General features: G+C 44.9%; 1 protein-coding gene across 4 annotated transcripts in view; it reads left to right on the forward strand.

Annotated features, from left to right (window-relative positions):
- Positions 1-14,161, forward strand: part of RIN3 (Ras and Rab interactor 3) — a 73,571-nt gene that overhangs the window by 45,716 nt on the left and 13,694 nt on the right. For all 4 annotated transcript variants that reach the window (XM_080396692.1, XM_080396694.1, XM_080396695.1 and 1 more), the window contains exons 4-7: positions 1,566-1,638; positions 4,667-4,758; positions 8,047-9,525; positions 11,961-12,269. In XM_080396692.1, coding sequence (XP_080252818.1) covers positions 1,566-1,638; positions 4,667-4,758; positions 8,047-9,525; positions 11,961-12,269 — 1,953 coding nt within the window. The remainder of the gene's footprint in view (positions 1-1,565; positions 1,639-4,666; positions 4,759-8,046; positions 9,526-11,960; positions 12,270-14,161) is intronic.

Here is a 14,161-nt window from a genome sequence, read left to right on the forward strand (position 1 = left end):
GTTGTGAGAGAAAAGTAAGGGAAGAGATTTTTTTGCTTGAAGTACATGTTAAATTCCACGTTGCAGTCTGGTATCAGTGCACACACTAAGGTTGATCTGTTCATGCTGATCCAACACCAATTGATGTTAGGAACGACTTCTGAGAATTACACAGCCTTTGCCTCTTTAAAAAATACCCACATCGGTATATTCAGCCCAAAATAGCGACCTGCCAGGCCTAGGGTAGGACAAAGGGAGAAGTAAAAGGAGGAAATACCTTGTTTGGGGAATGAACTGTGAAGCTGAACAAGAGACAAGCTCGAGCCTTTCCTTCCAGTGGGATTCTCTGCTGGCTGGACAACAAGAGCCAGTGCAGAGAGCCAAGGGAGAGGAGAGCCAGGCGGATGTCTCCTTCCCACAGGTACTGGAGGCCCTGCTTTATGGGAACAAACAAGCAGGCAGGCCGGGCAAGGAGCTGGACATGTTTCACAGGGCTGTGAATCATGGCAGACTGAGGAAGCTGAATCATGATAGCTGAGCTTCATGTCCACAGCTCTGAACTGTGGTCTAGAAAACAGAGTGAAGGAAGATGCAGAGCAGTTACAGGCACTGCTGTGTGGGTGTGAGCTGGTGCTGCTCCCCAAGGACTCCCAGTGTGCTCCTGTGGCAGGAATGGTGCAGTTCTGGGGCTCCAGTTCTCTAGCACCAGTAAGTGCGCATTTTTGAGAATCCACAGCAGATTTCCTTAAACTTGTCAATTTCTGTTTGTGATGGTGTGTTGTGTATATACGGGCACAGACAATTCATGAGACTGTAAAGCTGAAGCAAAGATGGACACTTCTGCAGATCCATCTCTTTCTCTCTCTCTTGAGTTATTGGTCAATGCAAAATTTTCTCCACCATCTGGTGAATTTTTTCTAGCTTAGCAGCCAAAAGCTCTATAATGTGTGAGATTTGGGCTACACAATGCCATAGCGTGGAGTCATCTTGAAGAGCTGTAATGTAGTGTAGATTGCATTTTGCCACTTAAAGGAAAGTGCTGTTGCTGTAAAACACAATGGGAGGGTGAAGACAGGGGAGATACAAATCGGCTGTGCTCATACTGCCTGCGTGACCCAGGTCAGAGCCCACACATGTAGCAATGAACCAGTAATTTCTATTTATTTTTTTTTCTTCAAAGCACATTGTCCATCCAGACCAAACCAGATTCCAGCATGGAGAGTCACAAGGTCAGCCCCGTATGTATTGTGGATATGCACATCCTTAGAGACAGATGGACTTGTAATAAACCCTTTGGAGGTGACCCAGGGTTTTTTCTTCCCATTGTTGCTATTACTGTCACAATACTCTAATATCTTGAGCTAGTCATTCCAAAAGCCAGGCTGAGACATTTCTTCTCTAGTGTTTCCCTGAAGAATCTCATTGTGTTTGGCCATCTGAAGCCAGTTCTTTATGCTTCTTCATATTAGTCCATGCAAATACTGGACAAGCAGCGAATGCAAGATGTGTGAGCCAAACCCACCAGCTTTTTTCACCATACAGATCAAAGAAAACTGTTGCTGACTGTCTTTTTTGTTTTTCATCAGTCCTGTATCTGGAAGGATCTGTCCTTGTATTTGAGGATGTCTTCAAACTGGTTGCCTTCTACTGTGTCAGTAGGTGAGTTGGATTCATTGCTTCCATGGAGGGGTCGCTTTACTCTCCCCTCTGGACTGCCTTTCCCCAATATCCAATCACAGCACATCCCCTGCTGTTGCCTCCAGTTTCCTCTAACCTGTCAGAGCAGGAGCTATTTCAGATAGTAGTATCTCTGATGAGGCTAGGCCACCCAGTTTCTAGTCAGGCACACCATAACCACAGCGGTCCCTGAAGCTGGAAGCTTTGTCTGAGGAAGGTCTGTAGGGCTGCACCCACAAAGGACTGAGGCACTGGACTAGGGCTAGGAGAGCAGGGAAAAGGGTCCTGGATTAACCATCTCTTATTTAAAGCAGCTTTAAGCATACACACACACCTGGCAGGGACTTAGCAAACCCGCTAGCGGACTGTTGCCTGTGGGTGACTCAGAGCACTTAGTCACTTATCGGGAACCTGTCAAGGAGAGTAGTCTTGGAACAATTTATGTTCTTTAGCCAAAATTAAAAAATAAAAAAAAGCAATAATGAAGAGACCTTGTTTGTTTGCTCAGTACAGAAATACCAAACGTAGTGGGCACAGAGATGGGAAAGACCTGTAAGGTCATTTTCATTAGGGCAAGGTTTGATCAGCAGCTGATGAGTCCCTCTGCATAACTATGTGTCTGCAGTGTCCTCTAATCTGTGTGTTTGTGCCAAGCACACTGCAGCAATATCTCCACAACATTCCTGTTGCAACAGGCCTAGTTTGGGGTTGGATTGAAACTTTTGACCTCCTCTATAGAAACTTAGATGACTCTTAAAGTAGGTATTTCCATTTAAGAGAGGAAAGCAGATTCAGGATATGTTTACAAGGCATTCATGTTAGTGACTTGGTTAGGTCACAGAGTGGGAACAGTCTATCTATGGTATGACACAGTGTGCTGCAGCTTACCCAGCTGGTAACATTCACTCTATTTTGAGGGCTGCTTCTGCAGCCAGCTGACTTCCAATGCTGCTGGGCCAGGACACCTGCCTCCACACAAGGGACCACACTCTGTCTCACCTTCATCAATGAAAAGACATTTAGCCATCTAGATGTGTATAGACCCTGTAGAATGAGCAGAAATTAAACCCTGGGCCCATATAAAGATTTCTGCCTTACCAAAGCGAGTAAGAGCCCATATACAAACAAAAATTGAGCATTTCTAGTCAAATGGCTGGTGGGAGAGAAAATATGCTCACCTCTGCTTTCCTGCAGAAAAGGTCATGGCTTAAGAGTCTCAGAAACAAGGAAAAGCTTTTCTGTTATTTCCTGTTACAGATGTTACTTCTCAGTGTCAAATACACATTCACATGGTTCATATGATTTCTCAGGTCACTGTCAACAGACAAGGTAAATAGGGAATAATTTTCTGATAGAAGCAGGTAATAAAAAAGCTGCTTATGCACTGACATACCATTTTCTGGCAGGAGCTATCCGTGATGGTGAGTGGAGAGGCCTGTTCTCAGGGCTGTAGTAAATAGTAATCTATAAACAGCTGGAAACAGCTTATCATGGCTGACGGGCTTTTCTCAAAAGTCTTTCCTGGTTGATTTACCCTAGATCACAAAAATAACATCTGTAAGTAACAGGCGACTTGATGGTTTATCTGCAAACTGCCACCCCATGAATAAAACCAGATATTTTTTTCTATTAGAGTAATGTCTTAATGTTTCCTGATTTTTAGATTTATTTTTCTACCAAAACTGAAAAATAATAATAATTAAAAAAAAAAAAAGAAGGGAATTGTTCATACATATAACAACAACAAACAAAGCAAGCAGAGTGTCAATCGATCCTCTTCCTCTTTTAAACCTGATATCTGCCATGAAAAAAAATAATAATCCTGGGATCACATCAGTGTATGTCAAACAATATGATAACAGAGTGCTCAGTGGTGCAGGGAGAACCCTTGCAGTACAGAGTGCATCAATAAGATATGTTTCTGTTAATAAGGGCAAAAATAGTCCCCCTGCTTTCATCTGTCAACAGATCAGTCCTCCCCAGGTCTGCAGTCATATGCATTTTTGGGGTGTGCATTTGTGTAGCAAAGAACACCTGCTCACAAGGCCTGCATTTTCTAAAATAATTTCTTGCAGTTTGCAGGACTTTTTGTTAGATTTTCTAATGTGTAAAATGATCCTGCACCATTCCTTCCTACCTTTTAGGGACTGTTAATGTTTTTTCTAGTCCTTGTTAGAACGGGAATTGAGGTAGGAGCAGGTTTAGCAAATTGTCACTGGGCAAGAGGCAAACCTGAACAGTTCACTGGCAACCCAGGAGTTCCATGAAATTATTTGCAATTTAGGGTGTGTTTCAGTGAAACCTAACTAACGTCCTTTGAGAGACTGTGTCTTTTTTTCAGTGAAAATACAACATCTCTCCAGAAACCAATCAGTCTGAAGTCTCAGAGCAGAGAGTAGAGGCATATGTTTTCTCAGTGCCATGTAGCACTTCATCTTTTTCTGTCTCTTCATCCAGAGGTTACCCTTCCCCAGGAGGAGTCCTTCTTCCCTAACCCCACTGTGTCTTGCTCTGTCCCCATGCCTTACACTTACACTGATTTTTAAAAGGGAAAGCAAGATAGGGAAAGAGGGGTAAACAGAAAGAAAAAGGACTGTAAATACCCTCCACACCAAAAAGAATGGCTTTTCTAATTGCAATAATTACCATTTGCAACACTTCAATTTTCATGGGAAGGTATTTCAAACCTTGTGGCCTTCCCTGAGGTGAGAGGCGTTCCTGCTGTTTCCAGAGGAGGAAGCAAAATGCAATGTTTAAGCTAGTGGCATGGCACAAAGCATCGCCACAGGAGCTGGTGATCTCTTGTGAAATCAGAGCAACTCAGGCTGGCACAATGTACATGATGCCTTACTGGCCACGAGATCTCCCTTTGACAACATCCAGGACTTGGCAGAACAGGGGTGAAATTGCATGCCATTTCAATCATGAAAACCAACAATAAAATTAGGAATTCTTAACAATTTTGGGGTTTGTTCTTTTGTTGATTTTTCACTGTGTTTCTTTTTTACAGGGATTTGCTGCCCTTCACCCTGAAGCTACCACAAGCAGTATTAGAAGCCAGTAGCTTTCAAGATCTTGAAATTATCTCTAGTCTGGGGATAGGTAAGTCCCTTAAAGCAGCCGGAGTTTTGCTCAGACTTGTGAGAACCATGGTGCCTCACACAGACACAGTGCAACTAGAGGATAGATGAACTGTTGTCTTCAGAATAACTGAGGAGGCCTGAATGCAAGAGAGAAGATGCTTATGATCTTCATGTTTATACGAGCACACTGAAAAAAGGTCTCTTGCCCCTTTGGACATAAATCTCCACTTGGACTTCTGTGCAGGGCATGGGATCTACAGTCCCACTGTATAAGCTGGGGCTTTCAACACTGGAAGCATGGCACAGCCTTTCAAGAGTAGCCTACACATTGGAAGTAGTTGACATCTGAGGTATATGAAAAGAGGAAAACACTTTTGCAATTTCCCCTTATGATGTGTGTGGGTAATGCTGATGGAAATGTGATAAATTTTAATTTTGATATTTCTGCTTTCTCTTGCAGGATTTCTAGTTGGTAGAGAAATATGTAGTGTCCCAGCATGTTCTCTCGCCTCACGCTAATAAGATGCAAAAAGGAATGTTATTTTTAGTGACAGCACCAAATGAGCAAATTTTAGATCAGATGTGTAATGCTACAGAGCTGGGAAATTCAGTTCTGTTAACTAAAGGAATTATCCCTATTCCTTCCCATTTAACACTCTCCACTTGAGTAATTACAGTTAGCCACTCTCATACTACTTTGCTTTTCAGTTTTCCATCAGCTGTTGAAAGCAGCAAAACAATGGTAAAAGCTGAAGAGTTAGCTCACTTAAAGATACTCACTAGAGCACCCTGGGGCTTTACGGATCTATTTTTGGATCTTCTGCATTGTACCTCCCAGAAGGCATGGGCAAACCCCATGGGTTTCAGTTCAGGAAGCTTGTTGAATTTGACCATCGGATTTGCCTCTAACACATTTAGCATCCCCTATTTTGAATATGTTCCAATTTGTAAAAGCATCCTTGAGTATGAGCATCCAGCCAGCACTTACTGCTTAAAGAAAGGTACTTTGCAACTTGAGATGGCAAGTTGCAAACTTATTATTAATTTTATTATAAGAAGTGTAAAAATTTGGATTAAAATGTATGAAGAATATCATGATTCTCCAACCTTCGGCTTAATTTGAGCCAGCAGAGGAAATCCTGACTCAGGCAACAGTCTCCAGCAATTTCTGAAAGGAAGGATTAACTAAAGCACAAGCAGCAAAGCAATATTGGTTGTAGTCTTCTTCCTCTCCTGTACACTAGTGGTCATAAAAGTGGTGATGCTTGGAGGTTTGCTTGTCACAGGACATTACATGCCAGGAAAGTTTCTGACAACACAAGAAATCCTGCTTTTGTGTAAAGATTTCCTGGGAAGTTATGCCAGCTTCTTGGAGTGCCATGCTGTCTCAGTAAAGTCAAACAGGCTTAATTAATGTATTAATGTTTACTTGCTTCCTTGAACAAAATGTTGTGGGTACAAATGGGTACACGAGCAATAAGTGCTGCCCAAAGTGGCACTCCCAAAGGAAAGGTAGCATTGTTTGAAATTCTTGTATATTGCTTTTTATTTATTTCAAAGTTACATGTTTTTGAGGGTGTAGAAGTAAGATGTCTACCTGCAAGCTGGATTGTTCCACGAGGGATCTGGCTGTTATGTATTATTGTCAAAAAGGATGTACTGCAGGCCCTGTAGTCCTGACCTCACTGGTACAGAAGGCATTTTGGCAGAATTAGCGTGATTGCACTGCACAAAGAGCACATACCACCACAGATGTGCTGAAGCCTCACAGAACTGCTTAATTATCCCTCCTAGAGTGTAAACTAAGGGGGGATCCAGGACAGCAATAGGAGATGATCAAGCTGCATTTCCTTCTGTATGACACAGTGTGGCTGGGCTGGGAAATGCCCTCTCCGAAGTAGCTGTGTAACCCTTGGTAGGACCACCTCATATGGTCCTTCGCAGTCTGAGGGGAGCATTGCCTGTCCATCACAGTGTTTTATTCTGACCGCTGCTGAGAAAAATAACCAACTTCCCTTTTGTAGAGTGGTTTACTCACCATTTCCTCAGCCCATGAGACTCTACAGCATTATATTCTGACTTAAGCAACTGCCACTGCCCTGTATTTGCTGATACCCAGCAAGAGTTGGAGCATTTAAGGGAAATCATACCCCAGACAGTCTCAAATGTGAGGGAGTTGGCAGTGTGATGCTATTATATAGTGCAGTTGCATCTGTGCATCTACTCCTGAATTCTGTTGTCAAGTGTTCTGCTGTTCCTGGCAACACTTTATTTTAAGCTTCTTTGTTCTCCTCCCTCTCATGGTAGGAAATCAGAGAATAAAGCTGTTCTAACCTCAGACCTCCCTAAGAAAACATGCTGATATGCTTATAAAGCCAAATTAGCCATGGACACTAGCCTAGGCTATCACAGTTTTTAGAGAGAGGCTAAATTAGCAGTTTTATCCCGATGGGAATGGACAGCCTTTTAGTTCACCTGTGCATGGCTTACTCTGTGCCTATGTTATAGAAATGCTTGGTTAGAGGGAGCAGAGGGGCAGCAAGGAGTCAGCCTGGCTCTCCTGCCCTGCACCCACCGGAGGAAAGGGAACAGTCCCTGTCCCTGGGACAGCTGGCTGTGGCCCAGGGAACCAGATCGCTGTCAGAGGGAGGGAAGGCCAGCAGTGGACTCAGGGCACCAAGGGGGAAAGGCAGGGCCCTGCAGAGAGCAGGTCATGGCAGCAGTGGAAAGAAGACAGCTTTTCCAGCAACAGCGTGTTGCTGGCTGCAAGCAGGAAGCCATAAAAAGTCACGGCTGCACCAGGGGGCAAAACGGGAAGAGGTGGCCTGTCTTTGGGGATGCAGTGGGCAAGGCAGAGATTTTATCTGAATGCGTTTCGTCACTGAGTTCTATGTTGGCTTTAGTTGAAGAGTTTCTTTGCTCTGTTTTGGAAGTTCCTTTGAGCTTTCCTGGGGTGCTTGTTTTTAGGAAGAGTCGCAGGCAGATGCTGCCCAGGGCTCTGGCCAGCTCAGCCCTGCACCCCCTTCCATGTGATGGGCTGGGGCCAATGCTAGTGCAGCCGACAGGAGAATGGGGCCCTGGCGAAGCAAGTTGAAGACACCGTTCTGAGCTTTTCCCCTAGTTTGAAGCATGTCACACACATAAAACAAGCAACCCTTTCTTCACACTGTTTTGTGCAGAGGTGTGAAAGCTTGTGCACCATTTCTTTTAACAAAAAGTAGGACTTCTACATACCAGTAGCAGCTAAAATTGTCTCAGAGTTTTTTCATTCTTCTTTTCTTTCATTCTTTTTTTTTTTTTTTGACAGATTTCTGGGATTCCTCCTTAAACCACAGAAGAAGAGGAGAGGCATTATCCCACCCTGCAATAGAGTCTGCTTTCAGCACTGCCCAGGCAGACAGCCTAAGATCTACCCAGTGTTTTGCAAGCAGCACAAACCACTGCTCATGTGAAATTGAGCTGTCAATAGGAAATGACAGGCTGTGGTTCGTGAATCCTATTTTTATAGAAGAGTGCAGTAATTCTTTTCCCCCGGATGTACCTCCTCCTAAAAGCCATCCTGTGAGTGCCAATCTTCCCCCTGCCACCACACTCGCTGAAAGGAGGTCTCCCCGCCGCCCCCCTCCACCTCCACCTTCTCAAGCTCTCATTCAGAAATCTCTGAAGTTCCTGCAGGACCCCATGACTGCCTGTGAAGAAAACGAGCTGCTTCTTCAGCCACTAGGAAAGAGCATTAAGGAAATGAAAATTGTGGGCAGTGACAATAAAGAAGAAGAAGGGAAGCAGAGCTGCTCAGTCAATGAGCCCTCGGCAGTGAGTCCCAAGAAGGGCTCCCAGCCCTCTGTCCCCCCACGGAGGCGGCTGTGTGAGAGGACCTCAGAGGAGGGCTGTGTGGGTAAGCCTGGAAGTTGTGAAACGCTGCGAGTGGAACAGACGGAAGAAAAACAAGACACAAGTACAGAGAGCAAAGATAAAAGGTCGCTGTGCAAAAAGGCTGTAGAAATGCCTGGGGAGGTTCCCGAAAGGACTGTATCACAATTTCAGGAAACAAAGCCTGAACCTGCAAAGAAGAAGGGGGACATGCCTGGGATACAAAGCAATGCTATTCAGCAAGGAAAGTCACCTCCTATCCCACCACCAAGAAGAAAGAGGCTTTCCCAGGTACCAAAGATCCCAAGCTCCTGCCAGTCAAAGCAAAGAACAGTGGCAGAGACTGCCACAGCGCAGGCTTTGTGCAAGAGCAGCTCAGCTACAGTGGCAGGTGGTGCCACTTGCACAAACACCAAGACTGAATCAGGACATGGCCGCAAATCTGTCAGCTCAGCTGAACTGAAAGGTTCACACTCGTCCCTGGAAGGCCCGGGAGGCAGCACTGTAGCTCAGGCATCAGCGTCTGAGCCAGACTCCTACTCCACCAGCAGCACAGAGGATGACCTGGAGATGCTGAGTGGTTCATCTGGTAAAAAGACACGGTCTGTGATCTTGGACAAGGCCAAGAACAGGCTGTCCTTTGCCAGCTTGTCCAATGTCTTCACAGTCTTTTTGTCTAGTGACAGGAAGCTGCAGAAGAAGATAGTAGAGTTGGCACAGGACAAGGATTCATACTTTGGCAACCTGGTGCGGGACTACCGAGTGTACAGTTTAGAGATGATGGCAAAGCAGAGCTCCAGCACAGAGATGCTGCAAGAAATCCGGATGATGATGACGCAGCTGAAGAGTTACTTAGTGCAGAGCACCGAGCTGAAATCTCTGATAGACCCAACCTCCTATACCGAGGAACAGTTAGGTAGGTGACTGTGCTTTACTCATCCTCAGGCAGGATTTGGGAAGGTGAGGAGGAAGACGGGATTATAGAGACATAGGTTCTGCATTACAGAATTATAAACCATCTCCTAAAAGCTGAGGGGTGCAAACTGGAGTCTACTTTGTGGTTGCCAGCAATTGGAGGAGCAGCTCTAAAAACTGGGAGACCAATGAGGGGGAAAATCGCATTATGAATGTTTTAAAGGGAAGAGTTTAAGCAGAAAAGATGTATGTGTGTGTAAAAGAGACATATATGTATGTATGTATGCATATGCATATACATATACACACATACAAATCTGAGTCTGTGTGTATATATGTGTGTGTACGCATAGGCACATACACGCAGAGCTGTGTTCAAACACAAAAGACCAACTCCCCCTGCACAGCTGTGCTCCCCATGGCCTTCCACATCCACTGCCCCACGCTCTGCAGTGAGGATGGAGAACTCCCTGCATGTAGCAGCCACATCAGGGGTCAGTCACTATCTCACAAGGAGTGACAAGACTACAATGATTTTGACTGGCACGTTGGAGGAGTCACTCGATCCTATTCTGTGCTCCTCAGAGCTCAGAGGTGTGGAAGAGCTGCCTGCTACAAGACCACTGCTGGCTCCAAAATGCAGAGTTCACTTCTCTTTAGCACAGACGTAGTTTGCTTTTGAGGAGAAGGAAAATAATACTTCTGGCTGTTTAGAAGTGTTTTGTTGCTTCTCCTTCAATATTCTGTGAGGGAGTAACGCGCTACTTCCCTCCTTGCTAAGAAATGCACTGGCCTGTAGGATTTTTTATCCCACTCAAAACCATACAGCCAGAAAAAGTATGCATGCGTGCACTCACACAGTCTTGACTTAAAACTGTTTCTTGAGGACCAAAAACCCATGCAGTGCTATTTATGAGATCTCTAAGTTGCCTTAAAGCAAGCTGGGAGCTGGAAGACCCCCAACACAGAACATGGCCAACCACAGAAGTGACCAGGGGTTCCGGTGGATCATGCAGTTCCAGTATTAGGTGGGACCCAGCTAAGTGGTGAGCCAGGACCCAGAGGCACTCAGCTGTCAGTCTCAGCAGGCCCTGATGACTTCTTTCTCCTCAGCAAAGGCTTCACCTGATCCTGCAGTCTCTGCAGCAGAACAGACCTGCTGCCAGCCCCTTGCCATATCTAGGAGGGGGGAGCTACAGTTTCACTTCTCATGCACTTCATATAACACCTGCAATTTTTGTCCCAATAACCCCTTTCTTCAAGGCAGAGGGGGGTGTCAGCACAGAGAAGTCTGTCTTGAGTCTGGATTAGGGAAGGTGGAGAGGAGGCAGAAAGAAATGTTCTTCTGCTTGGTAGAGTTGCATCTGTGCAAGGATCCCCCCACCTTCACACAGACAGACCTGGTTAGATCTAGCCCTGTTCACTGGCAGTTCCTTAACAGGATGATATGATCCAGTCAGCCTAGGGAGGACTGTCTTCTCCTGTGGAGGCCAGGGATTCCCACCACGTAAGATTTGCCATTTGAATTTGCCCTGCTTCAGGCTGACTGATTCTCTGGATTCTTTAAAATAGTTGCATTTTGTATACATAAATGTTACTGCCCTCTGTTTCACTCCTCACTGATTAAGCAAATGAACTCTTTTGCGGTTGACCTTTTTGCCTCAGTGCAGGGGTGACAAAAGGATCCCTTGCAGTCCCTCTAGCTCTGCCCCTGGTTTCTTGGAGTCACACAACAGACTTTCTCACAGTCTCTCATGGTTCCTTTTGCCTCCTGCTAAATATTAAGCAAACTCTCAACCCACACAGACTATTTCCTCATCCACAGGTGGTGTAAGAGATGACTTGAGTATCAGTAAATTAGAGTCACCTGAGTGGTAAGGGTGAGAAACTTCAGACCTGATGCTGGTGTCTGCCTCTGAGCTGGTGGCTACAGCCCCTCTTCAGTCACTGCAGAGAAAGGGGCACTTTGAGGATGCAATTAATTTAATCCCAAAGCAAATATCTCAAACAGGTCTGAGAGATATGTTGGAAGGGACATGAGGTGAATCCTACACGGACATCTGTAAGGGCAGGGCTGTAAAAAGAAGCACAGTTAGGTGAGGTTCCTCATCTCTTCACAGAGTTAGCTTTCCTGCTGCCTGACAGTGCCATGCTGGTCAGCCAGGAGTCAGGCAAAGACAGGCTGCTGGTAGCAGGACCTCTCCTACAGCTCCAGCGGCAGATACCGCACATTGATGTTCATCTCGAGCCTATTCAGGACTTCCGGACTTGGTAATGAAACATTTACTTTCTGGGATGTAATTTCTGTTCCCTGCTCACAGCTATGCAGTAGTGCATGAATAACCAACCACATGCTTTCTTAGGAGTTTTACTTGCACTTCTACTAATATGTTAATTATCTCTCATGGACTTTTGTATTCTCCCTTCTCTATGCAGAAGTGATTGCTGAGACGGCTTTGTACAAATGTGTCCTGAAACCTCTAAAAGAAGCCATTGATTCTTACTTAAAAGAAATCCACAACAAAGACGGATCTTTACAGCAGCTAAAAGAGAACCAACTTGTGATACAAAACACAACTACCACTGACTTAGGTGTCACGACCAGTGTGCCTGAAACTGTTGTGCTGGAAAAGATCCTTCACAAGTTCACAACCATGCACAAGGCCTACTCCCCAGAAAAGAAGATTGCCATCTTGCTGAAGTCCTGCAAACTCATCTATGACTCTATGGCTCAGGGAAACCCAGGTACAGCACTCCTACTGAAATGGTGTCCCTCACTGGTCCTTCTCCATGTATTAAGGGAACAGTGTTTATGGTACAGTTGATGTGGTAACATTCAGATTGGAGGTAACAGTGATGGTCAGTGTGTTTGGTATCAGCTGTCTGCAGGTTGTGTTCAGAATGGGGGCTGGTTAGCGACTGTGAAATTCTCTACACTAATAACAGCTATAAAATTTTACCTGGTTAATTTTAAGCTCCGTAACTCCAGAAAACAGACATCTGTAAGTGGCTGGTTTATGGGTAATGTTCTTTTTGCACATGTCTTCACACACTTCTCCATAAACCCTCAGAGCTCTGACCCAGCCTGTAGCAACTTAAGGTAAATTCTAGGAATGGCTCTTTGGGAAAAGTCTCTTGGTTTGGCTTTTACAAAGTTTTGCCTAAATTGAGAAGGACACACAGAATGCTAGTACTGATGCTTCAGTAAATTCCAAAAGCCGCTACTATGCCTCTTCGATGTGAGGAAGTATGTGCTCTGAGTATAAATATAACTTGGGCCTCAGGCCAACCACTAAATGCACACATTAGGCCCTTGGCCTGCAGACAGGGTGCATTTTTAAAGATAGACCAGGAAGCCACTTCCTTCAGGAATCTGCCTTGCCAGTTTAAGAGTTTTCTTTGTATACTGATGAGCTGATGACCAGCCATGCATATATTTGGAGAGAAGCCAGACAATAATTTGCAATAACTTGTGGTTGTTCATAAACTCAGAATCTCCAAAGGTGCTTTTAGCTGTTCTGCTTTATTTTGTACTGACAACAGCCTTGGAGTAGTCATGCAGGAATTCTGTCCCTTCTGAGCCTCATCTCAGGGTCATCCCTTGACCAGTATGCAGCAAGGTTCAATGACCAACCTAAACATGTTAACAGCAGAGCAAGAAGCCACCCCAGCACTAAGCCTAAGCGGAAGGCAGATAGTACCGCTCACTGTCTACAGGCATTATGAGAAGGTTTGGACACATATAGGGGAATTTGTGGTAACTTTGTTAAAACAATTGTGTTAAGTTCTAGAGTAAATTTGGTATAGATCAAAGACTTGCATGCCCCCTTAAAAAACACATAGAAGACACAATCTCCTTCCAATGCTGGTGGTGTCTTACCTGTCTGTCACACCTCAGCTCAGGGCTGGAATTTCTTGGTTGCAGGAAATGCCGTTGTGTCATTTTATGTGATAGAAATCAAGACTCAGGGAAATAACTCAAAAACCCCTACATGTCTTAAAAGATTGACATTCATGAAATCAGAAATTTTGTTGTGGTATGCTATGCTAACCAAAGCATTTTGGCCAGCTCTGCTGTTTTCTCATGTTGAGTACTACTGCAGGCAGGTTGTAGGTCAAAAGCTGACTTCATTCCTGTGCATCCAGTTCCCTCTCCTATATATATGATCAGTAATGCAAATTAGGGGCTGGTCAGAAGAAAACTGGCCTGGAATTAAGGAAATGTACCCCAGTGAATTCAGACCAGAAAAGGAGGTTAAGGGGAGGTGAATGCTACAATCTAACTCCTGGAAGACAGTGGACCTGGAGAGATTGAATGCAACATCCTGTAGACCCACTTAGAACTGAAAAATGTGAAACCTCTTCAACAAAATTAACTGATCCCAGATCACTTTGACTTTCCACCTGGCAAAGACAAACATTCTGCAAACTCAAAAGTTTTTCTGACAGGGAATTCCCAGCTGTGGGCTGCTCAGACCAGATTTCAGCGAGTAGGAATTCTCCTCCTGCTCTCTGCCCTGGAAAGCAGCAACCCAGGGCCCCATCTGCTTTCAGCCAGCCCTGAGGCAGCGCAGTGCTTTTAACACAGGAAGAGCAGAGGCCATGCTCGGCTTCCTGTGCAGCAGTCTGTTATTCTT

Source organism: Falco punctatus, assembly GCF_963210335.1.
Source record: "Falco punctatus genome assembly, chromosome: 7".
Taxonomy (NCBI): domain Eukaryota; kingdom Metazoa; phylum Chordata; class Aves; order Falconiformes; family Falconidae; genus Falco; species Falco punctatus.